The sequence below is a fragment of the Aphelocoma coerulescens genome, chromosome 2 (genome assembly GCF_041296385.1).
Source record: "Aphelocoma coerulescens isolate FSJ_1873_10779 chromosome 2, UR_Acoe_1.0, whole genome shotgun sequence".
NCBI classification, from domain to species: domain Eukaryota; kingdom Metazoa; phylum Chordata; class Aves; order Passeriformes; family Corvidae; genus Aphelocoma; species Aphelocoma coerulescens.
This window is the reverse complement of record NC_091015.1, coordinates 117,459,422-117,485,918: the sequence shown is the minus strand read 5'-3', so window position 1 is coordinate 117,485,918 and position 26,497 is coordinate 117,459,422. Positions and strand designations below refer to the sequence as shown.

Genomic DNA, 26,497 nt, shown 5'->3' with positions numbered 1-26,497 from the left:
AATGCACTGGTACTCAAAACTTTGTTTTGACCCACTTTCTGAACTTACCACTTTTTCTTTAGAGCGCAATACACCGAGCTTCCCAAATCGGACATGGAAAGGGGAACATTGGTATGTCCCATCCTGCTGCCGGACCACAATGACATCGATGCATCCCGAAAGGGTTGCCTGATTAATGCCTTTGTACAGCTCCTTCACAGTAACCAGGACTTGTCCTGCAAGTTGCCCTACGTAGTTCATAGTCTGAGACTAAGGGAGAGAAAGAAAGAAAGAAAAAAAAAAAAGTAAATTTAAAACACATGAAAGGTTTTTTGAAATGAATTTTTAAAAAACATTTAAACAGATGTGCAATGTCATTTATCAATTACTCAGACTATTGTAATAAGATTTACACAAATATTTTTAAGAATCAACAGAACTTTGAGGCAATCCTTTTATCATAAAAGTCTCTGGAGTTATAATGCTTTATCAACTTGAATCTATGACTAAATACTTTAAAGAAAATTTTGAAGCATGTCATTTTTAGACCTCAAAGCCTAGATTCAAGTGATACTTAGTAACTCGGATAAGCTAAAAAGAAAAATTCATTCTCTGGAGGACTGCCTGTTTAATGCAACTGATCCTCTATTGAAAATGAAGATAACTGTACATAACAATGGAAAAAAAATCTTAGAAGTGGGGAGAAGCTATGTAGAGCATACTGCATGGAACTCTTCCTTTACACATCTGTATTTCAAAAATGGCTGAGTCATCTTAAAGAAATTACCCAAGTATGCAATGGAAGGAAAGAGATACATTAAGAAGATTATGCTACAGTCAAACAGGATAAACAAGAGCACAGAATCACTTATCCAAAATTCTGTCCAATTTATTAAAAATACTTAAGTAAATGAATGAATTCTGAATGACTGCAAGTCTTTCAGACTAAGAATACAATTTGAACTATGACTGCAAATAAGAAATGAAAGTCCAAAGATTTCTCAGAACATCTGAGCTTTAACAGAAAGAGGAGGGAAAACTGCGAAAATGTTCTGATAGAAACCTAAGTTCAACCCTTCCTCGTTCTACCATCTCCAGCCTCCCACCCAGAAGTCTGCTTGCTACAAGCTCATTTCAAAAACATCCAAGCAACTGTAGCCTCTGAAGTTAAGGATATTTAGGAGAACAAAGAGCCATGGCCAACAAGCAAAACCCCCAACACTGAACACATAAAAGAGCCTAAATTGTGTAAAAAAAAAAAAAAAAAAAAAAAAAAAAAAAAAAAAAAAAAATTTGGGGGGGGATATTATTTCTAGAAAAAATCTACAATGAATTTTTTTTCTATTTGCATTTCTGTTGTTATTAGTTGTTGAACAAGGTTTAGGACTTTTCTTAATACCTCTAAACAAAACTGTACTGCACTACAAGAGTTCTTCCTACGGATACTGCTTTCACTGTCTAGATAATTAATCAATTATTTCTCTTTTAAGCCTCCAAAGTCTTCCTTACAGTAACACAGGGTATCTCACACTCACTCAAAAGGGGGCTACCTTTGTGGCATCTATATATCGATATAATTGTAAACAGGCAAATCTGAAACTACTTTCACACTTAGAGCAACTATGAAAATATTTTTCTCCATCTCAGGCTTCTCATACATTACCAAATCATATTAACATTTTTTTAAAATAATTCCTTCCTCATCACAAGTACAAAGGAAGGTGGGGGGTTTCCAATACAGATTTAAAACTGTCGTGAAATTATCCACAGAATTACTACGCTAGGTAACATGCTAGAGAATTTTTTCCTGTAGCCTTTGTACAACATGGTTGATGAAGACAAAAAGAACAGACTGTCACTGAGTGAGTAATGAGATCAGGAGGATGGACTCCTCTAACATTAGTCATTAACTCAATTTCATCTGTAAGTAGCTTCACACATAACTATAAAACTGACTGCTTGATAGTGAAGCAATTAGCTCACTTTTGCTAAAGAGAGGAAGTCTCACTTCAACCTTTCCTCATCTGACCCTCTTAATGAGCCAATTTTAGCTCACTGACACAGGTGGCAAAACTACCATTTCTTCTTGTTGTTTGTTTCAGTGGGTTGCTGGTGAGTTAGATTAGCTCACTAAGCAGAACATGACAAACACCTGAGTCATGAGGCACTGAGCAGCACCAGAGAGCTAGGAAAAAAAAAAAAAAAAGAGGCAGGGAATTGAACATCTTCCTTTTGACAAGTAGGTAATTGCTGCATCTCATGGAACTGTAACTCAAGACAGAGAGGTTACAGTATCTCTGCTTTCCTGTTGAAGCAATTAGTCTTCCCCTAATATGACAGTCATGTTTAAACTCAATCTCATGAAAGAAAAAAATCTTTAACACATGATCATTATCATTCATGGCTCTACCTTGGTCACTTCCAAGGGCAGTCTATGGTATCAGCTTAGAAAGAAAAGCTGACTTTGTGTCACCAAGGAGATTGCATTTGTTACAAGAAACGTTTGACACAATCAGGAACAAAAATCTTTAATAGGGTCTCCATTCCACGTATTCCATTTCAGTGAAAAGGACTTGAGAAGTGGTTATTACCAAGGAATTCTAAGTAGCGACTTCTTAAAAGATCAAAATTTCCCAGCTTCTGCTAAGAACTGAGTTCAGACAATAAATAATTTAATTTTTCTCACACACATGCTAACTTGACCATATAAATTCATCACACAACCCACACAAGACCAAAGCATTCACTCATCTTACATACACTCTTACTTTCCTGTAGCAAGAATATCCTGTAGCAATGTTATCTCTTCTACAGGTATCGGTTTCACTTCTGTAGCTCACAGCACAGCCACTTTTATGAACATATATAAACTGAATAACCTCTTAGATTTGAAAGTTCATAGCTGGTTCACCCTAACATGTGAAAAAGTTATGAACTTTTGTACCTACTGAGTATTAAAAACATTGCTTATAAGCAAAGTAGCTTTTTATGATCCAATCTTAATGTAAATGTTGTTTTGCACATTGCAAGTAAGCCAAACTAGATCAAGGTAATAAACTAATGCAGTTTATTGCTTACCAGGCTGCAGCTCAGCTTTTAACATAATGGTTGACTTTGCAAGATAAACATGTTATATAAAAAGGTTCAAACATTAGCAAGAAAATGATCAAATAGAAATGAAGTGTCACTATATACCTGAGAAACATGTCATTTTATCTCAAATGTCAGTAGAACCCCAGCTGGGAGATTTTAAAATCTGGGGGTTAGGATTGGGTTTGGGTTTTGCTTGGTGTTTTTGTTTGTTTTTCTTAAATTTTACTGTGTATTGTTGGAAAACTTGTGGCAGACAGTAAAGACAGAGAAGCACAGTATGAAATGTCATTGTGTTAATTCTTGCAAATGCAACAGAAATATCCCAATCACAGAACAACCAGTAAGACAAAGTATTTCCTTAATAACACGCTCTATTTCATGCTTAGTAAATATTTATTAAACATCATTGCCTTGAAAGCAGAGAGCAGTATGCCTTCATAACCTCCTATAAGAGCCTAAAAGCATGCTGATTTCCAGTTTTGCAATTCAGGACAAAAGCTGGATGGATGGAAAAGACAAGCTAAGAAAGGCAATGCAGTAATATTTCACGATACTGCTTAGCTTCTATTTCTTTTGATATCCAGAATCTATACATTGCCTGATGCAGTGAAACTCTGGAACTGCATAAAAACTGAGGTTAATGCAACTCATTACTGCTTACTCTTCTCAGCATATTCAAAGGCTATGAATACCTGAGGTATCAAAGTAGAAACATTTTTTGTGACTTCTGAGGCTGCAGAGAGACTGATTTTTGAATATTGATGCAATACTACCTAGTTTGCAAAAATTTTTACAGCTGAATATATTACTACCACTAAGCTAAGTGCAACCGTAATTGGAATGAGAGAAAGAATATCTCTGTCATATCATGAAAATAATTTTTTTTCTGGCAAGAAGCCATTGCACTGCCAAAAGCAGAAACTGAAACTGCTTTGGTTTTTGAACTTTCTTTTTGTGAGAGGACACAAAAGTAAAAACAAAATAGGAAAAATATCTACTTCAGAAGTTCAGTAACTAAAATTCTATGCCTCCACTTCTAAAATACTCAAATCAGTTCAACTAAAATTAACCCTGAATATGCTGTTTGTCTTCCTCATGTTACAGCAATGGCTCTCAGAAATTATGATTAAACAGTGCTCCACCTCAGAGTAACTAATATGCTCAATATGACAGACAGACAAACTTTCAAAACTCATTACCAGAAAATGCTTACATTTGCATAACCTGAGCAGGAGGTTTTGTGGGTAGGAATTATATCTCTGTACCATTAACAAAGATGTTATTTTGGCTGCCACTAGACCAACATGCTTTAACTTTTTTTTTTTGTTATCCAGTAATATCCATATACAGGTGCACGATATAATCAAAAGTCTGTCCACAAGAGGTGTTTTCTGTGCACATGGAGAACCACTTTACTAATGGTAAACTGCATTTTTTTTGTTCTTAAAGCAAACACCTTTTATACAAGTGGACTCATATGAACATGCATACTACAAGTGTCTAGTTCAACAAGAGAAAAAGAAAAGTGCAAGTTTCTCAAAGGCAAGCTATCAGATTGCTCTAGAGAGCTACAGCTTTAGAGGTCATGAATTTTAACTGTCACTGCAAAAAAAGTTACTTAAAAGTAGATTTTAGCTTACAGGAGAGTAGATATTCATACATCCCATTTCTTTTGAGATACATTTGGAGGATTAAAATATGTCTAATGCCACATGATGTAAACAGCAAAGACACTGTACTTGTTTCAAGAGATTAGGTAGAACAAAATAAAAAAAACATGCAGAGCAGCAGTTTACCTCAATTTATCTCATTTTGCCTATATTTGCATACATCTAAATTTATGAGGCAGAAGCTTTCCTTAAGCAGAGAAAATCTTTAGCAAGTGTATTGCTAGTTTCTGTTTTGTACCCTGAGAAAACTGGGGGGAAAAATGATCCTGCCAAACAGGAGCAATGTAGCATCAACAAAAACATCTTTGTTCCCAAGTAAAGATTTTAATTAGGGGTTTAGGATTGCTCCTAGTACTGCACAGAGCAGCTATGGAACAATAACGGGAAACACAGTAAGTCTGCTGAATGCCTAATTAAAGTATTCCACATACTATTAAATATAGGCAGCCAATTTTTATATATTTAGCAATAAGTCTGTCAAACTCACCAAGATTCCAGAAGGAACCTTTTCATGGGCAGCAACATCACTTCTATTTGAGTCATCTTCAAGAACATCCTTTTCTGAGTTATGCATCTCAGAAAGCAGAAACCTAACTTTACACAATACAGGTAGATGCAAAAATTACAGCCATAACAGAATGTTGTAGCAGCATTTCTTCTCATAGAAGCAGAACAACTATGTAAACCTTCTGGTCTCTTAGAGGAAACTGCTTGGTATACATTCCCACGCAGAATTACTGGTAAAAAGGAAGTGCTTCTTTAAGAAAGCTCACACAGAAACTCCCTCACCAATAGGCTTTGCTTGAAATGTCCCAGCCCCACTGCACGCCCTGAGATAAGTAACAACATGGGCAGACTTTGCCATATGTTTGCACTGATAGGTGATGATCTTGGTTTGCATCACATCACGTGACTCCAGCTGAAGCTTCCACGAAAACAGGGATTTAGTTAATGATTCTTAAGCAAAGTCTACATTAGCTTGCTTGGAGACTTTTCACCCACTGTTGCAACTCCACCACTGGCAGCAGCACTCCAAGTCCTGGTTCAGCCTAAGCCAACCCTGCCTGCTGACACTGCGCACGATGCTCCCTCTGCTGATGGCGTCACCGGGACAGCCAGTCATGTTTGATACAGCCAATTTCACAACACTTCGGGGTCTGGTATTTGTGGGCTTTTTTCCCTCCTTCTTGAAATTGAAATTACATAACAATAGTAAAGAGACAACTGACCTGGTGTCAAGTTTATATTAAACCATGCAAAACCAATGCACACCAAGATGAACATTTGTTTTCTTGGGGAAATTGTCTTGCTTTCTTCAAACTGAATTATAAAGCAGTATAATTTGAGTGTGTTGACAAAACATACAAGGTTTTTAAACAACTAGCTCCATGACTCAGAATAAGAATTAATTTTTGATCTGAGGAATTCGGAAATGTCATTACTCATCTAAATAATATAACAGGTGAAATAACTGGAGGAAGAGTATAAGGAAGCAATTCTGTCCCAGAATGCGAGACCTCTGAGGACCATCAATATTCCCTCGACACAGACAAAGTCTCATTACCCTAAACCCATGCATCTCCTTCCCACACTCATGGGGTTACAATGTGTCTGCTCAGAAGATTGTCAAAGATTGCTTCTTGATTTACAAACTTTAAAAAAAATTAATCTAGGATCCTACTACTATTCCTCCTCTAAGTTTTGTAAATTCATGTAGTAGCCTTTGATGCAAGGACAGTGAACCACATTATAGCATGCAGCCAAATAGCTTCTAGGTTTCCAGAATAATTAATGAACTACACTCAAGGCCAAAATGAACTACACTCAAAATGAACTGCACTCTCACTGCATCAGTGTCAATGACAAAATCCTAAACTGAGTGTTGGGACTGCTATGCCTGCAGTAAGGTTGTAATAAACTGCTACTATCTCTGAGCCCTTCTCTAAACATTGAATAAGTTCACATTGCATCTGGCTCGTCACAGGAAAAACAAATGGGTTTTTCAGCAAACATGACAAGTATTTTCATAGAATATTAAGAATTACTAGAAACACTCAATTTCCCCTTCCTGTTCATCATTCCTTTATCTTGTATGTTCCATTAAAATACAGACTAAAACACACAGTATTTATGAGCAAAATGAAGCAAAACTCACAAGCCAGTGCTTCTTTTCAAATACTATTGACTTCATTTTATGTTGGGGTGATACCTATGCTATTTCAATATCGTTTCGTATTTCAGACTGACATAATTTTCTTCAAAGCTTATAAAAGTGTTTTAGACAACAGCCTTTCTAGAATACAGATAAAATTGTTATCACTGCAGTAAGGTAAGATTTAGACAGGTAAGCTGTCTAAGCTTTGCACATTTAGCTTCACTCTCTCTTGTCTTTTATTTCTCAATATTAATAAGCTAAGTAAAATGTAATTCCTGCTGAGTAAGTTTAAGCACTATGTTATTTACCTACAATTTGCAAGGGAAAATTAGCTTGCATTTTGAAAAGCAAATACCTCGAATTTGGAAGTCTTAGAAGCAATGTTTTCCATGCAACCTTAATGAAGCTCTGTGGTGCAGGTAGGTTTTCCTGTGGTTCAGTCTCAGAAAGCACACATGAGTTTTTTCACTAGACTCACACAAGTTAATAACACTGACAAAGATCATTCACCATCCCGTGTTCTTTCTTTGATCTGCTCTTTGTGGGTCTACACATTTTATCCTCTCGCTCATTAGTCAAAATCCCTGATGGGAAGTATGATTCCATTTTTAAAGCATAGTTTTCTGCAGCAATCTTCATAATATATTCAATTGCATTTCATTCAGTTCTACAGCATCTCAGAGATGCAGTATTTCTTTCACCTATGCAATGAAAAATTCAGGCCAGATTAGGAATTAAACATGCAGAGGGGTTGAGCACATTTAGAACTTGATTTTTCAGATTTTCCCTCCTTTTTTTACATCTTTGCATATTCAAAACATTGCCTCAATAGGCTACATTTGTAGTTGCAGATCAGATTTCTTTTTAATGACCATCTGGGATATGTCAAAGTCTGATTGCCTGTGAAAATGACATTTAAGTGATTATTGGAGTGTACTGTATAGGAACTATAGAACAAACGTCACCAGGAAACCGCTACAGGACGTTTCCCCAGCTTTCATCAGTGCACACCGTTCTGAGTTCTGGAAGGAAGGAAGCACAAATCCTATAGACAGCTTCCATCAGCACACTATCCCAATTCACTCAGAGATCAGAATAAATATGCCAAGACAAATGAATGGACCAAATCCTTCTCTATTTAACATATCCTTCTATATTTAACACAGATACGCCAAGTATGGGACAGCCTTTGTTCATGTTCCAATTGTCTCCTTCACCCCATCCTGTCACATATAATTTTACTTACTATTCACCAAGAATTAAACACTGCAGTTCCTAATGTCAGGATGGGGTGTGACCGTTCCTAGTCTCACAGCCCATCCTGACACTGAAAAAGATCCTTTCTCCACAAGGCTCAACTCCAGTTCCAAAATTCCAACACCTCTCTATTTTCATGCACTTTTACACTTTGCTTATTAGGTGCAGAAAAAAAAGTGGACAAGTTGCCAATTCTCCTACACAGATTGCAAAAACCAGACTGGGGCTGAAAATGCTTTTCTGTGCCCAAGTTCTTGGTCCCAGCCCTGGTCTGAAGCATCTGCTTACTGAGACTGGAAAAAAAGCTCTGCTCATTCCAGACTGTGCTAAAACACATTCAGTACAACATCTCTGATACTTTTAAGTGTGAAAGTCTATCCATTCTCTATATGAACCTTTAAACCTAATTCAAAGGTTATTAACTTTGCTAAAATAAAATAAACCTTGACATGACTAACAGAAGACATACTGAATGAAGATTATCTGCCTCAGATCCCTTCTGAAAGGGACACATGAATTTTACTAAAAGAAAGCAGCTAGAATTTTTCCTCTAGTAGAGTGGAAAAACACCATCAAGGGTCACTTCTTATTAAAAAAAAAATAATATGCTTGCAAAGAGTTTCCACATAAAAGCTGAAGGTAGCTAAAATATAACTTGGAATTAAATTTTCCATTTTAGCAAATTACATGCAACTAAAAATGCAATTCTGTTCAACAATGTTGAAAAATACTAATAGGCAGTACTACCTGCTTTTACCTGCAATTCCCAGCTGTCCAAAAAATTAAGAAAAAGCCCTATCACAAGTAATTAGAGCAGGTACAAGAATTCAAGCAGTTAATAGACGTTAGAGAAACACTACTGATACAAAAGTAATTTATTGTTCACTAAACTGGTAGTTGAATAAAATCAAATTCGTTTCCCACCTATGATGCAACATGGTAAATTCAATGCTTTCAAGATCTCCTGTCACATGGAATCAAGAGCCATTCAAATCAAAATACTTTTCAGTGAAACTTAAGTACTTTTTTATCACAAGGGGAAAAAAAACAGCAGGAAAGAAAATCCACAGTTTATTTGGAGTTGGTGCTTTTGTAACTGTGTCAACAGTTATATCAGTATGATCTGCTATGAATCAGCTGATTTCAGTGTTACAGTATCTGTCCTTGTATTCATTTGAGCATTTTCTTTTTTTTTTAAGTTACCCTTTTTTTCTGTTTATGAAGGAACATCAGTGAAGACAAAGAATACTTTAAGAATTCCTAAACTGAGTTTTACTGGTAAAATGATCAGTTCAATCAAAAACTTAGGTTACACATACACAAAATATTCTTATGCACGTGGAGACCTTAACTTCTTTCAAGGTACTGGAAAAAGTAACTGGCTAATCCAAGAGTGCAGCCCTTTGGAATCTGTATAGGCATATCCCACCACCACCTGCCAACCCTGACATGCATTTCTAACAACACAGACTCTTCTACAGCCACATCATCCTTGGCTGAACTTATTCCCAGACACGTAACACAGGAACCAATGCTTCTGAATAGAAATTCTACCAATCTCACTTTTGCATGAGATGAGAGAAAGCAGATTGAAGCTTTTCCTGTATGTTTCTAGAAAGCACTAAGCATTTCCTTAATAAGCAGTCCCTTATCTTTGTTTTCTCCTTTTAACAACATTTCCTTCCAGGTGCTGATTTGCCTCAGGTGTATTTAAATTTTCTTGCAGCCTACCAGGGTTTAGGAAGTCAAAGCAAAAGAATACAGCCACATGTGCATGCATGAAATCTATCTATATCTACTCTATTAGTGGCAAATAATTCGGTTACATTTAGAATGGACACATGAATATAAGATTTGAGACTAATACAAACCTTCAGGTTGGCAAGAACAGAAATAATACTTATTCTGAGAAATACATATATGGAATATCTAAAAATCTCTAAATATTCCATATATAAACAAGATACATCTCCATATTGTTGAACTAATGAGCATATACCAAAATAAAGCAATATCCCTAAATTTAATCAGCATATAAAACTTGGCTATACTATTAACAAATTGGATAAAAATGCCAGTCTTACAGAATTCCCACACAGAGGTATTTACATGAGACGTTGGGAAGAGAAAAATTAGATACAGCTGAGCAAAGTGGCATATGCTTACTCTTTCAGCAAACCCAATCCACCTGCATTATTGAGTTGTAATGACCACAGAGGTCACATCTGGCTGAGGGATCTGTTTGCCCCTAGCACACAGCAGTGTGTCTGCACTGTCTATACAGGACACAACACACCTCTGAAGTGGCCTCACAGATTTCCTGTTTGTGTTAACATGCACACTTTTTCCTTCGGGGAATGGATGGCTTTAAGTCACCACCAAGTACTTTTCTTCTTTAAATCACTGTATTTCGGTTCACATCACAAACTGAATTCTAGTTAGCCCAGTGAGAGTCAATTACTTCCATTTCTAATGGAATCGCAGCTACAATTCATTATCCAAAGCACTTATCTGAAAGAATTTTGAAACGAATCCTTTACACATTTCCTTTAAAAGGCTTTTCATAACCATCAATTTAGAAGTGTATTTCCTGAGGAGACAGTTATGCAATCTAAAAAAAGACAAGTAAACCTAGAGACACAGCCTAAGACCAGCTTAGCTGGCTTCAGCCACATATACCAAGAGAAACATACCACAGAGTACACTGCAGAGTTTTCTATTATTACTCTGCATATTTACATTTCTGGTATTGAACTGAAGCACTTTGGATAAAGAAATGGGCCAATTCATCAGCTAAAAATCTCATCTGTTCACTCAGTGCATACAGAAGCAATGAGGAAGTGTCCCTCAGTCTTGGGAAAATGAGTGAGTCAGGACAACTTCTGACAACTAATGTCAAATTATGTTAGTGCAAAGGTGAAAGAAACTGGTAAAAATAAAATATTCAGCTAGGTAGGGGAAGCTAGCACTCTTTCTTTGATAATTCCCTTGTAAATGGGAATGATAATTCCCTTGTAAATGCTTGTAAAGTACAATAAAAAAAACCTCCAAGAAGTGTGCTTAAGCTTTGTCCTCAAGCAGAAAGACAATCTGACTTGACTTAGCATGACAGTTTCATATTAAATCAGTCTGCCTGCTCAAACTGAAATGCAAGCACTAATGTAACAACCAAGATGAGAGAGCAGCTAGGCAGATTAAATTCATTTTTAAGTGCCACATTCTTTGCAAAAGCAGCAACATTTTTTACTATGCTTAAAGTGGGTTATTCTATTTACAATTAAAAAACCCCGCTCTGCTTGCCTATGTAACAGTGAGATACGTCCAGAGATGGCATCTTTGTGTAACTGTAAAACCTTAAATTGTAAGTTCAACAAGATCATAAAGAACATACTTCAGATACAAAAATCACTGGGATATAGTATGCCTCTGTGCTGTGTTCTCAGAATGTGCCCAGTATGGGATGAAGAAATCTAGTACATGCGCTTTAGACTTCTATTTGATCACAAACGTATCACATACTGTTGTGTATAAGCCTGAAAGCTTTTTCACTGTGGAGATCTGTAACATACAGCACTGAATCTCACACCAGAAAGTGTCCTTTCATCCCTTTTCAGACAGTTACATAGAACGTATTGCTAAATCATGATATAACCAATGATTAAAAGTTATTTCATACATAATCCAAAGCTATTTTACAAAAAAAAAATTCCAATTTGTTAGAAATTCTAACTTAAGCACAGAGATTCAGTGTTCACACAGGCCATGAGAAACTATTTTCCTGTGTGCTGTGATCTCGCACTTAAGATGCAAGACTGGAAAACAAGAAAATTGTGAACTAGACTATTAACCATGTGACCATCTTCCAGAAAGAGAAGCAACAAATGCAACTAATTTAACCTCTGGCTTTGACAAAGGCTCCCAAAGTGGCTTTGAACAAAATCCTTTCACCTCTATCTGATCTCTGAGGCAGAGACCAAGTCATAAAGCATGCAATGCAAAAACGGGCTGCTCAGGAGCCTCAAGGTACATAAAGGAGGTGTCAAGTGCCCTAAGTGCAGTTTGGATTTCCCCTTAACTGATCAAGACTTCATGAGAGTGGAAGGAAACACTGGAAGTAGGACAAAAAAGATATAAAATTCACTGCACTGCAAACCTGAAACATTTTAAGTGGATGTCTTCCAAGTAAACAATAGCAAAGAATTATACTTACTTTTGTAACAACCCAAAATATTAAATACCAAGAATAAGATGAAGTATTAAGTACCAAGAGTAAGTTCAAACACTATCTCTGTTACAGGCCACTAAAAAATTCAAACGTTTTGATATGCTTAACTAGAAAGTTATGATACAAGCTTAAAGTCAATACTGTAATTGCTGACGAGAGCCATTCAGCACTATCCTAGTTATTCCTACTGCAACTAAGAGTAATACCAGATAATACAGCATTTCAGTCAAAGTTCCTGGCATCCTGAGATCATTTAGGAACCTTTTAACTTTAGCTTATCAGTTTAATAGTCTATTATATAATAGAGACATGTTTTTACAGAGCACCTCACTTTACACCACTCCAGTAAAGAGACCTTCCTTGATTTTTGTAAGAGATGGCAAAACTCTTTACATTCCTGTATGTTCTGGGATGCAAAGAAACTATAGCAGGGGCTAGGAGAGAAGGCACAACTGTTGGCCCTGGCTGGAGCTAGCTGCCTAGTATGTATACAAAAAAAAATTGATTATGTATCCACAAAGTGATTGACATTCCTACACTTTTAAAACAAACAAACAAAAAAGACATTTTGTGACTTACAACTTTTCATTACAGCTAGTGTATACCCGTACATTTTTAAAATGTACATAACACTATAAATTTTTTTCTATTTTGCAAACATTAAGTGCTCGGTATGCAAATGAAAGGCATAGTCTTCTTATCCCAAGAAATGCTTGTAAAGTACAAAAAAAACCCCAACTAACTAAAGAAAACCAAAATAGACCCCAAGGAGTTGTACTTCAGTGATTCTTGTGGGTTCCTTACAACCTGGGATATTCTATGATTCTAAGGACTAAATTTTGTAAGGTTGTCTGTCATCTTCTCTGACAGTATCCTGAATAATACCACATACCATTATGGTATACGGCTAACAAACTATTTCTTGTAACAACAATGGAATTTCGGTTGGGGGAAAAAAAGAAGTAACCAGATGATGTGCACGTACAAAGTGCAGCCACAACACAGGTATATTTATGACATCATTTTGCTGGATGAAAATACACAGCTTTACCCAGCATACTGCCCTGCTCCATCAAAAATCACTTATATACTCAGTATCCACTTCAGAAGAAGAAAAACGCAGTTCACACATATTAAACCAGACGCACACTTGGCAAGAACCCAAAGAGAAGCACACAAAAAAATGCGGGCAGTGTAGTTCCACTTCAGACTCCCCACACCAGAGGGACAAACACGGGAGGCAGAGGCGGAGCGCCCCGCCGGAGCGAGAGTCCCCTGCCCGAGTGTGAGGGGAAGGCGCCGGGCGGCGAGGCGAGGCAGGGCACGTATCCCGGTGTGCCAGAGCGGCACCGCCAAGCCGTGCCGGGAACTCCGGCGCTCCCGGGCGGTCCCGCCGCCCCCGTGTCGCGGAGGGGCGGCAGCGCCGGGCGCCACCCCCACGCCCGGGCTGCCCAGCCGCACACCGGGCAGCCGCGGCACGGCAGGGGATGTTTCCCCTTCGTCCCGCCGGCCTGGGGCAGCGTCTGGAGCGCTGGCAGTGCCGGCCGGGCGGCCCCGCTTCCCAGCGACGGTTCTGGGGAGCTTCTCACGGTTCTCTGCGGGGAGCGAGCCCGAGCTGGCAGCCGGGGCAGGGCCTGCGCCGCCCTCCCTTCCTCTCTCTCTCTCCCCCCTTCCCTCCCTGCCCGGCGGCCGCCCGGGCTCGCTCGGCGCCGCCGCCGCCGCCTGTACCCCGCACGCAGGCAGGGACACCTCGCGCCGAGCCGACCCGGCGACAGCGGCCCCTTCCCGCTTACCTCGAGCGAGGCCCGGCGGGAGCCGGCGCCAGCCGAGGAGGGACGGACGGTGGCTGCACGGATGGATGCAGGGAGGGAGGGAAGGGAGCGGGGAGCCGAGGGAGCCGCGCCCGGGCGGGTGCGAACTGCGCCAAGCGGCGGCCGTTGGTGCAGCGCGTGCACGCCCGCGCGCGCTCCCGCTGGCGGCGGGGGCGCGCCTGGCCCCGGGCGCCACGTGACCTTGGAGCGGCGCCGGGTAGGACAGGGAGGGAGGTGCGTGGCGCGCGCGCGTGCGCGGCCCCGGGAGCACGTACCGCATCCCGGAGCCTCCCGCCGGGAGCCGGGCGCGGGGATCAGCTGCGGAGCCCTCTCGGGAGCAGCTGTTTATAGCCGCGGTCTGAGCCGGGGCTCAGGATTAGCACCTCGTGACAGCGGGGCGGAAAAGACGCGCTGCCTTCGCGGTGTTTGCCGCTTCGTACGTCTGTCCCTGCGTCCTTCTTCTGAAAGTTACCAGCCTACCCGCAGGAGGAGGGAAAATACTTTTTTTCATGTACATATACATACATACACATATATGTTATATCTGTATTACGCCGTAGTCTTTCTATATCTATGTACCATAGTCTCAAGATGCGCCAGAGGAGGTTTCGGATGGACGTTTGAGGAATTTTCTCACAGAAAGGGTGATTAGACATTGGAATGGGCTGCCCCGGAAGGTGGTGGAGTCACCATCCCTGGAGGTGTTTAAGGAAAAGACTGGACAGTGGCAGTCGCTGCCATCCGTGATCTAGTTGACACGATGATATTTGGTTGTAGGTTGTACTCGATGATCTCAGAGGTCGGTTTGGTGATGTGTTATTCTTTACCTGAGTCACACTATTGCCCAGAGGCCCCAGATGATACTGTGACATAATATGTACTAAACCAGGGTAATAGTCTCACCTCAAACAACTTGTAGCATAAAATAGGGAAAAGAAAAGGAGAAGTAGCATAATTGGAAATACAATTTGGGTTTCACAAATGTGAATTAAGTGTGTTATCACTACCCATGTTGCTTCTTTATTTTATTGTACTTCTATTTGTCTTCTATTTCATCCGCCAATCTGTTGACAAAAGTTTTGTTAAAAGCTGGCTTTGTCCCACTTGGTGTTAGAGGCATTTTAGGTTTTCACATAGGTTTCCTGTAGTTGTCACATAATGAGAAATCAGGCTGGTCAGCAGAGCATTCAGGGCAACTGACAAAAAGACGTCCTAGCATGCAAAGTAATATATAGACAAAATTTATTGTGGTAGTCTATGTTTCTCTAAAAAGATGCTTGACAATCTTTTTTTACCAGTCCTACAAAGAGATAAGATCTGTTTATTCATCTGTACCTCCTGGAACAAGCTGCCTAAAAGATTATAGCCAGTGAGTTTGCTTATTTGCAGATAATATATTTAAATCCCTTTGAGCATGGAACTAAACAAATCTATCCCTGCGTAAAATGCAGACTGGGTTTTTGAGGAAAGTGGTCCGTGGAAGGAGTCACAAACACTGAATTACATGGATAGAATGACTGTATTATGCATATGTAAAGAGGAAGGTCAGATTTCACGCCTGCCCATTTTGATGATGTTATCATCATGTCAGGAATTCTGAGTCAATCTTGGAACACTTTCCAGGACTCAGGATACATGGAAGCACCAAAGAGTAATGGAGCAATTTGCCACCCTTCCGTGCAACCATTTTCCAGTTGCAGCAGTTTTCTGAAGAGGGCTCCTGTTCGAGTATAACATTGCAATAATAATTACCTAGCCACATTAGCATAACATGTGTTGCAAACACACAGTCTGCAGATCATTTCCCTTCTTTGCTGAGTTCCTTATTTGGCATCTTAGTCTCTCAGTTTGTGAGGGACACCACTTCAGCAATTGCTCTAACAAGAGTATTTTCATTTGTGTTTCTGTGATCTTATCTTTGCTGGTTGTAACAAGAAGTTATTTTTTTGGTTGAGGGGATTCTCCTTTTCAACACCAGACAGCCCTGTTCACAGGGAGATAAGAGGTGGGGGCTAAATCTGTCATATGTCCTCAAATATTGACATTATGCTAAATCCTATTATAAAAATAAACCAGAAAAATCTTTACTTGGAAAGGGGCTTTCTGTTTCAAACCTGGAACAGGTGCTTCTGAGGAAAGAGCCTTTATTTGAAAACACGTCTTCCCTTTAGGTAACATTTACCATTCCAAAATTATCATCTTCAGACAATCAAGGCTACACAAGTAGACATCTCTGAGTATTCTCCTTTTGTATTCTTTACTCTTTTGCACTTACACATAGAAGATTACAATCAAGCTGTAAAATGGCTTCCATTTTCCACAGCTATCCCAATCAAGTGGGATTGTTTCTGTTTTGAGTGTGTGGAGTGGTGTAGATAGGAGCTCTCTACACTGATGCACCATTTGTGGTCCTTGTTGAACAACAACTCACCCACCAGTGGTTGATCCAGGGCCTCCAGGGCACAGGTAACCTGCTACCTCATTTACGCACATTTTGCCTTTTCACCACAAATGTCACTATTGCTTCCCCCACCAGGGAGAGGAGAGGTGTGATGAGAGCAGCTGCTTACTGGTGTGGTTATTTTGGTGGAGAGGAAGCAATTTGAAAGTGTGTTACCCACTGCCATATGTAAATCAGTGGCTCTCTGGCTCTTCGACTGCAGATCGTGTCTGGCAGCAGCAGTGTGTGAGAGAAGTAGCCTGCTTGGGGCTACCTGCACACAAGGCAAAAAAAAGCTGACATTAGTGATGAGGTATTGTTCTGTCATTTTGCCTGTTTGTATGCATACAGCACTCAGAAAGAAACCACTCTCTGGAGCAGTCATTTATTCCATACCCAGCATCACCCCTGCTCATACTACAGCAGATAGGATATTCTTTTTGGTTTTTTCTACTTTACTGTTGTTTAGACTCTTATATCTTACCCTGTAAACCTGTGAGACTCCCTATCTCTGCCTCTTAGTTGTGACTAACACATGTCCCTCAGAAGCATTTTCCATAACTTCTCTGAGATCAAAACGACATTATGACAGGATGTTATGATTTAGTTTAGTTTATCTTTTTATTTCCATTTAAGAGTCAAAAAAAAAAAAAACCAAAACAAAAAGAGGGAAGTTAATAGCAAGGGTTCAGGGCGGTAAGGAGCTGTACCCTGATCCACCAAAATTTTTAAGCACACCAATAGTCCCAAAAGTTAATGGGCTTGTGTCTAGAGTTAACATATTTGGTTAAGCCAGCACTTACTTAACTCAGATCAAGTCTCATGTGAGCAGTATTTCTCCATTCTTTGTCAATCAGTAGCAGGTGTTTCACAAACCATTTTCTGATAATAGATATGATAGGATTTCAGGCCTCTTGTTAAGAAGTCCCTTATCCTTGCCAAAATCACAGCCTAATTAAGCAGGAGGTTTTATTCTGGTCCTGTTAGTGCAAGTGATGAAATGGTAAATGGAAATAACTGTGTCAAATTGGATGGTAGAAGATGCAAGATTGGGAAAGAAGGAAGGAATGGTATTTCGTTTGAAAATTTGCAGAAGGAGATTGCAGGAAAGAACTCTTGCATATTGAAATGGGAAGTGAGACAAGGGCAAAAGCTGGCAGAAGATTGCACCCAAATCTGGGGCCTTCCTTCCTCTCCATCAGCCCCTCACTGTCTCTCTCATAGTACCTTCATCTCTAGAAGCCCTTGTGAAATGGAGCAGGTTTTTCTAACATTTTTCTCTTTACAGCTTCTGTTGCTCTTTTCCATGGACAACATTTTGCTTCACTTCTTAAAACTTAATGTCCTTTTAGCAAGACAAAAACAAACAAACGGTGGGGAAAGACTTGTTGCAGGTGTCTGTCTGATCTGTGTAAGTGCAGATTAAATGGGATCTCATTTGTGCATTCACCTTATAGTTGCTGTTCAAGGACAAAGAGCAGAAGTGCACTCTATGCTAGTTTAAGGATGATCTCAGTTTGCAACTAGCTGCTTCAAAGATTATGGCTTAATGTATTACCAAATTATGTCTGTCAGTCTCAGAGCACAGACAGATCTTGCTCAATAATTGGCTAACAAATCCAGAAGAATTCAAGGACAGCTGGATTCACAGTGCCTTTAATACAGTGGAAGCCAAAGCCTATTTTTCTCATCCCTTTTCATCTTCAAAAATCATCCTTTCTGGTTTTAGAAGGTGATTAGATAATATAGCTTATTGCAACACTTTCCCTTACTGTTAAATACAGTTGTTATAACACGAGAACATGAATTTCTAGAAGAGTTATAAATTTGAATATAAAGAGTAATATGTGCTGAAATGGAACATGTAGGTGAGAAATAAGAAAATAAAGAGAAGTGGTGCTTCAGGTAAACATTGCGTCCAGTGCCTGAATTTAAATATAGTCAAATGATTCTGTGTGTTTGATAGGAGATCCTGTTGCTACAGAAGTAATTTGCATTCTATCATTATGTAATGCACAGAGACTGAAACAATTTTTCATACTTATAATGGAGAATAGAATATAAATACTACATTTAAAATGCAAGAAAGAAATTATTCCACCATGGTAATCATAAGCTTTAGTGTACTCAACAATTCTGTTAAAATTAACTTTGGACATTTTGTTATACATTTGTGAACCACTACAGCTTAAATAATCAAAATAAGAACAGAGGGGTAATCTTTGATATGTTTATCTCATTATTGTGCATATTACACTATACTTCTGGATAGCAAATACAGTCCTGTAGAACAATACTGATATGCCTCCATTTCCAGCTTTATGAGGAACCATCCAAATATAACAAAAAAATCCCCAAATTCTAATGCATTTTAGTTTAAAATTTTAAAGCTATTTCCAGTCAGTTTTAATTGAAATATCAGGAAAATAGTGATTTTTTCTTGCAGCAAAAAGCTCAGACCTGATTCTGCTACAATGACACAAAAGAGAGACCTGCTATTGGCTTCACAGTGAGAAAAATGTGCTTTGTAATCTGAGACTTGGGACATTTTTAGAACGTTCTTCTGAGATCTAGCTTGATTTCTATTAAAGCTAATGAAAAGACCCCTGTGGCATTTTGCAGGAATTGGATCAGGCTCTCAGTGGTACAGTCCGTTCTATATATAACTTACTCGCTGCTGTTGGTGCTTGTGGCAGACAGGCTCCCAACGCGAAGGAGCTCTGAGGGGCGATGGATCTTTACAGATGTAAGGCAGCTTGAAATAATTGCCATAGCAAGGGAGAGTTGTGGGAAACAACCTGCAGCTTTGTACTGCTTTTGGAGGGCCACGCTCTGTAACTCTGGCAGAGTGATAGAATTGCACATCTCTTAGATACTTATCATTTTCAGTAGTAGTTGCATGAGAAACGACATGCGTTGGGGTGTCCTACCATGGAAATGCTCCTTACTGCATTTCTCTGTGGCACCTATGCTTACATCCTTCACTGCTGGGCTGTAATATGTAGGTTTAGAAAAAGATGTGGTGCAGAACTGAGTCAAGCTCAATGTCAAACAGTACCTAAGTGTAGTTGGATGATTTTAGTTGTAGTTCAGTCTGCATTTAAGTTTCTCCCAACACCATTTTGTGTAGAACTCAGTATTTTGATTTCTACAATTTTTTCTCTGTTGCATCCTACGTCCTTCTGTCACTCACTATGGACCATCCAAGTTGTTTAAATCCTTTACATTGTTTACAGAAACATTATTACTCTACTTGCCTACATATAAGTGTTCTATCCAGTATTTCATCCAGCAGGAAAATTTCTGTTGATTTTAAAAAGAGTTGAATAGAATCCTGTTGGAACTCTACTGGAATGAAATTAATTTCTTCTCATCAGGGATATCAGTGTCTTGACTTCTACACATTCATATGCTATTGAGACTTTTTGCTTTCTCATGCTAACAGTTCTATAAGGATGGATTGGAAACTCGTATTTCTTGTGTTTTCAGTATTTCCACATTCGTCATAGATCCAACACCTAGAAATACCAGTGGAATTCAGTAACCTTTCATCAATAATCTATCTGGAAAAAGACAATGCAATACGATTGAGCCTTCTTAGAGTTGAAATCAATAAGAATATTTTCCGAGTAATTAAAATATCTTATTTTAATTTCTTATGTCTTATAACTTCTGGTCACTTTAAAGTTGAACTCAGCTTGCACAGCAACAAAATAAATTCTGACCTTTATTTTAATTGGGTTTTTTTCAGCTTGAACTCTGCTTCTTCCATGGTATCTAAGCATTTGCAAATGAGTCATATTTTCCTATATCCTCGGTACATAAACATGTGAGTGAACACAGTAATAAACGTGAATGAGCACAGCAATGATTTAATGCAGAGATTCTTGGCTTGCATTTATTCCTTGCTTACATGACCATGAAGCTACAGGCTCTTATAAGAAACCAGTGGATATGATGCTAGTGAGTGGAAGAAGGGAGTCTTGGACTGAGCCGCTGAGGAAGAAGAGCAGTGGGTTTATCAGAAATTTGAGTGCTGTAGCAAAAATTGGGGAGGAAAATGAGCAGGTGAGGCAGCTGATACTTCATGGGTTAATGCTATATACACAGTAACTCATGAAGGCTTTAAGGGAATTAATGAAGTGGAGAGGACTGAAAAGAAGTCAAGTGACTCTTGGTGGTAAGAAATGGCTGGATGTCATCCTGGTTCACCTGATGAAACAGGTTTGCATGAAAGAAACTTGGATCAAAAGAAAACCATTTATGCTCCCCCTGCATCCATAGGAGATGGTTCTGTTTCTGGAGATCTTCCACTGCGGCCAAACTGGTCATGGTGAAAAGTAGAGCCCACATGGCATGAAGAGGGCTGTATATATAATTTCCTTGAAAAAGTAAGGCAGCATCTGCCTCAAGCTGTGATGGCCTAGAAATATTGATTAACATATCCATGTAACTGATACCAACATTCCTTTACACTGCAGTAAATATGTCAGTTCTGGACAAGATTTGCTCTAATGAACTCTGCTTATAATGGACTTACTTTAGTAATTAAATTCACATTGAGAGTACATGTATCATTATTCAGACACTTAGAAATTCCTGCAGTGCAATTATCTGGTACTGAGACATAAGTGCCCATCTACTATGCATTTAAATTTAAAGTTAGGAAGTATTACAAATGTTACAGAAAAACCACCACTAATAAACTTTTGTGTTAAAATATTATGATTAATGTATTGCTTATGAAATCTCAGGTTGAATTTATTATTCTGTTCGTTACAGGATCACGTTCTTCATTGAAGTTCAGTGGGGTTTACCCAAGGCTGCTTTTTCTGGTGGTTTCTTTCCCTGCCTATCCAAGCCTTCTGTGGGTTGAGGAACCTTTTCTGCTACTCCTGCCTTTCCATCAGTCTTCTTTGCTGCTTGCTGGTTGCTTTTTGTATCCTTTTCCTTTTCCACAGGGGGCATTTCATTTGGATCAGGTGTCTCTTCTGTAGCAATAATTTCTTCTACGTGTGGCTTAATAAAATCTGATTTAGGAGAAGTAATAAAATTTCTGAGTAATCTTAAGTAACAGTATTTACTGTGCTCAGCAACATTTCTTTCACATTAGTTATGACCTTATCATGTTCTTTTCCTCTTTCCCTACCCATATAAAGAGATTCAGTATCACATATAACATTACTACTTCTTATGGAACCGAAACCAAGCCCAAGTCTTTATGGTCTCTAATTAAAATGATTAAGAGGTAGATACTGGAAAACATTTACAGGTACAGAAATAATTGTTTCCCACTTAAGTCACCTAATTTACAAGATTGCTCAGAAAAGTCTACCGTACCAGAAAGGCAAGAGATGAAGGAAATGCTGTAAAATATTTCTTCTTGCCTTACGAGCAAAAAGGTGTGTGTGTGGGGGGGGGGAATAAAAGTATAAAATGTTCTGTCAGAAATGATATAACATGTACACAAAGAAAAAGTACTTAACAAAAATATGTAAAACATGTTCTGATATTGTTGGAATTAAAGACTAATTTGGAGTTTAAATGCTCTATATGAGAGAGTTGTAATTGGGAAGAGTAAATTAGTGTCGAAGTAGTAATATAGTAAGAGTCCAAAAGAACAGTAAAATAATATACAGGTAATATACAAGAAAGCTGAATCACCAGAGAGCTTTTAATTTTCTACCCTTTCTCTAAATGAGACAAAAAATGGTCACTTATAATTCCAACCTTACCATTCCATGTGGACATAAAACTAAGAGAGAATAATTGACGAATCTCAAGTAGTGGCTAAACAGTCAGGGTTTTCTAAAACCCTTAGGCATTTAGGGTCCCTGAATCAGCAAGGCCTTATTTTTGGTGAAATATCAAACATCTAGCTGCTGAAATGAGTCTCACTTTGGAAAATAACACCATCTATGTATGTACACATGCTTACAAGTCTTTCCTCTGCATTCAGAAATTTAGAAGGATTTATTATGACTTAAAAAACTTTCATCAGCCAGGTTAGTCAAGGTGACAACTTGCCGTGGAAGTAGAAAAGGTGGTTTAAAAATATTCATTTAAGTCTCTCTCACTTAGGCCTAACCTGGTAATTCATACTTTGCATCTGTTGTTGATTGAAAGCGTGCTTACTATAAACTTGATTGATTGGGACCTATGAAATCTTGATTGGCACAGACAATTAACTCCATAACAATTTAACAATTTTTTCATTGGAATAGAAGACTGTACAACTGAAAGCACTCACCTTTCTTTTCCCCTTCCTTCTGTTTGCTTGCTGTCATTGCTTTTTTCTTTTTAGATACAGTTTTATTATTTTGATTGTGTCCTTGGACTGTATCAGTCTGCCCTGACACAGGCATCACAATCACCTGAAGCAAAGCAAGAACAAAACGTGCACAAGCAAGGCATGTGGATGCATCAAAAAGTCAGGCTGAAATCACCATAACTGAATCCCTGGAAGCAGCACCTTTTGAAGCAGCTATTACTCTAACTTTCAGGGACACATACATCTGCCAAAGCAAAGCAAAGTAGAATCCAGCCTGGGAGGTGAGCCACGTGTATTCCTTGGCAGTTCTGCCAAAAGGAGGGAGGCAGGAGGACAGATTTTTCAAAATAAAGTGGTAGAAATAAACTGTTGCCAAAATGCAATCATTATTAAAAATAATACTAAGTAATAAACATCAGTTATTGCAAAGAGCAAGTCATATTCTTGTTTGCACTCTGGAGGATGGAAGAGCTGTGACACTGTTATTTGTAAGTTATATGTCGTGGGACAAATACTTATCATCCTTGAATTGGCTTCATGTTCTACTAAGCAAAATTATAAAATAATTTTGCATTAGTTCTTTGAACTCGGGAAGCTTGCTGTATCTCAAATTTCAGATCTTCTCATGATTATATTTTGAAATTCAAAAATTAGGCCTTGTTACTTTGTTTTACTCAGCTGCTGTGATAATAAATAATAAATAATCTGAACCTTTTTTTTGGTAACAGATACTGATTCATTAAAGGACATAATTACACACTTAGGCCTTAAAAATGCAATAATGTCATCAATTTTGATACTTGAGTGTTAAATATTTTAGGAGATAACACTGTGAGCACATATGCTGTTCATGTGAAACACCAAAACCACATTGGTTTTGCATAATTTCATGTTAAAAATCCCTGTGATGTGAAATCTCTTCAGGAAGAAAGAGACATTTATACCAGATAAACGTAACATGTTCCTTGAAACTAGTGGTACTATTAGTGCAGGCATATGCAGTAAAGTTAGGCACATGCTAACATGTTTTGGTAGTTCATAAAACTGATCTAAATATGGATTATTTTTATAAGATTAAGATAATAATCATTAGCCCTTTCTAGAAACTGATTTTAAAAAAAGAAATTGCTAAAATCGGCATTTTCACCATTGGTAACTGTGTTGAATCTATTTTTACCTGAACCATTAAGAATTCCCTCATGCTTCCATTTCTCCTTTAACATCAGCTGGCAGTAAACCTCATATGGCAAGGGTTTAAGTGAGTGTTAACTGTACAACACTTAGTAGTGGCATCCTCACAGAAATGCCAGTACTGCACCAAAGTGAGTGCCTGGGACTGCAGCACTCTTTCTGCAGTCACAGTAGCTAGAAAAGACAAGAAAGAGTACGTGAAAGGTACACACAAATCATGCTTAGACTGAAAATATATGTGTTAGTTCTTCAGATTTTGATGTGAAGAATTGTGGTGTTGGGAGACTAGTAATGAAAACATTTATTGACATGGAACATTGCTCTCCTAAGTAGCAATTGGGCTGATAAGTGCTTCTGATCCTGTCCTATACGTATAGCATCACATGTATATATCATACATATGTCCAGCATGTTCTGTTGCTTTTCCTCAGCTGATATAATCAGTGGCATTGTAAAATGGCAGACATGGAGTTTTTAATCTATGTAAAGTGCATTCAAAGATCTGGACAAATGTTTCTTTGTTACATTTTTGTGTAACCAAAAAAAAACCCCTTTTTTCTTCTGTGTTACAGTGAAGATTCTTTTTGTAGCTTTAAAAGATCTTGATAAAATATGTTATTTTGGAATCTCCAGTGTTAAGTTTGGATGAAATTCACTGACTTTTCTATCTAACAAAATATTTACATATCACCCTTAAATCACAATTCATGCCCAGGTGCATTGAAAAGCATAAGACTACTTCTGTGACAGAATTTGCATAAATACCTTGTTGAGTTGAGAGGTGAAGTAGTGAAGGTCTGGACAGAGAGGTGTGAGGAGATGCCATTGTGTTTTTGTTGCAAACAGCAAAGTGAAGATTAACAGGGATCTAAAGGGAAGCTGGAGGTAATTACAGTGGTGAAAGCTTGAAGACACTAAGACACTGTGCACAACTACTGGAGCTGTGACTAATAAAACAAGACACAGTGAAACAAGCTTGTGATGAAAGGAAAGAAGTGAATTCAGTTTATTTGTGAACATAGAGCAGAGTTCATACACTTTTACAGACACACACAATTATTAGTGTCCTGGCCTCCTAAGCCTTATTTTCATTTGTGTTACAGTACTGTTACCCTGTTTGGGCAGATTAAACAATATTTAGGGATGTAAATGACACCCATATTAAGGCCTCACTAAATTAACACAGCAATAAAAAGGGGCCTTAACACAGACAAAAATCAGCAATGATTTCTCTGTGATCTAACACATTCCATCTATGCTACTTTACCAAAGCTGGAACAAATCCTAACTGCTGCTCAAAAACGCCCCAATCATTTTTGATCTTTCCATCTACCTCATTAGTTGCTTCTAATGAAACAATTTTTGACCCTTTCCTTCCATATGCTCCAGGAAGAGGGTGAAATGGTGTGTTTACAGACAGCAAGCACTTGGCCTTGCTTAAGATGCTACAGTTAGTTTCTGTGAAGTTAGCAGTAAGAGAACGTTTAGGAAAGGCCCTGTTTACCCTGGCATACATAAGTATATTAGAAGAAAACGTGAAGTAAATGGAAAAATCCAAGGCTGCCTGCTAAAGCAGAAAGCCATTTACACACATGGATTATGTCAGCCTAACATCCAAAATCTCCTCTGTACTTCTGCCTTCTAGTCTTAAATTCACACTTTCATTTTATCTTACTGCTTTTTCTCTTGCTCAGACTCTCTCTTCCTCAGGTATGTACACACTTACAGTGACATCACTGGTCTCTGTACCGTACTTGTTCTTCACCACAATGCTGTATTTCCCAGAGTCTTGTGTGGACACAGCAGAAATGGAAAAGCTGACATTTTTTCCAGATTCAAACTTCAGGATGCAATTGGCATCTGATACAAATGATTTTTCATTCTTCAGCCACGAGACCTCTGGGGTGGGATCTCCCCAGACAGTGCAAGAAAGATTAAGTGCCTACAGAAAAAGTACAAAGGGATTATGAGTCAGTAAATATTTACTGTGTTTTCTGATGCCTGACTCTCCAAATATTCCAGCTCCCCATTTAGCTTCCTGCTTTAATAAAAGGATGCATACCATCATGAGTAATCAATAATTTATGTCACTCTTCTCTATCATAAAGGAAAAGAAGGAACTCGGTTAATTAAAAAATGCCATTAAAACCTTTCAATATTTTATGGACCTTCTTCTCTCATAATCATTAGTAGAGGTTTCTCCATGCATACTTCTTAATATAAAATTAGATACTATCCGCTTTTGTGTGTTAGACCTGAAATGAGATTTTAATGAACTGTCAGATGGTTTTGTTCACATTAAACTCACTATATATATGTATGTCCCATAAGTAAAGAAAGTGTGCCTGCTTTTTTAAATAACTAGGAACAAAGTGGCCCTGGAATATTTTGTTTAATTTGGAATC

General features: G+C 38.4%; 2 protein-coding genes across 9 annotated transcripts in view; both read right to left on the bottom strand.

Moving 5' to 3' along the window:
• Window positions 1–14,482, bottom strand: part of LPIN2 (lipin 2) — a 44,887-nt gene extending 30,405 nt beyond the window's left edge. For 3 of the 7 annotated variants that reach the window (XM_069004548.1, XM_069004552.1, XM_069004554.1), the window contains exons 1-2: window positions 5,230–5,571; window positions 49–249 (exon numbers count right to left, since the gene is read on the bottom strand). In XM_069004548.1, coding sequence (XP_068860649.1) covers window positions 49–249; window positions 5,230–5,316 — 288 coding nt within the window. In that variant the 5' untranslated portion in view covers window positions 5,317–5,571. Of the gene's footprint in view, window positions 1–48; window positions 250–5,229; window positions 5,574–14,172 lie in introns of those variants that run through there. The other 4 variants (XM_069004551.1, XM_069004550.1, XM_069004553.1 and 1 more) reach the window with 3 other exon arrangements.
• A 933-nt stretch (window positions 14,483–15,415) lies between these two features.
• Window positions 15,416–26,497, bottom strand: part of MYOM1 (myomesin 1) — an 84,082-nt gene continuing 73,000 nt past the window's right edge. For both annotated transcript variants that reach the window (XM_069004546.1, XM_069004547.1), the window contains exons 38-40: window positions 25,819–26,034; window positions 22,881–23,004; window positions 15,416–21,660 (exon numbers count right to left, since the gene is read on the bottom strand). In XM_069004546.1, the coding sequence (XP_068860647.1) occupies window positions 21,434–21,660; window positions 22,881–23,004; window positions 25,819–26,034 (567 nt within the window). In that variant the 3' untranslated portion in view covers window positions 15,416–21,433. The remainder of the gene's footprint in view (window positions 21,661–22,880; window positions 23,005–25,818; window positions 26,035–26,497) is intronic.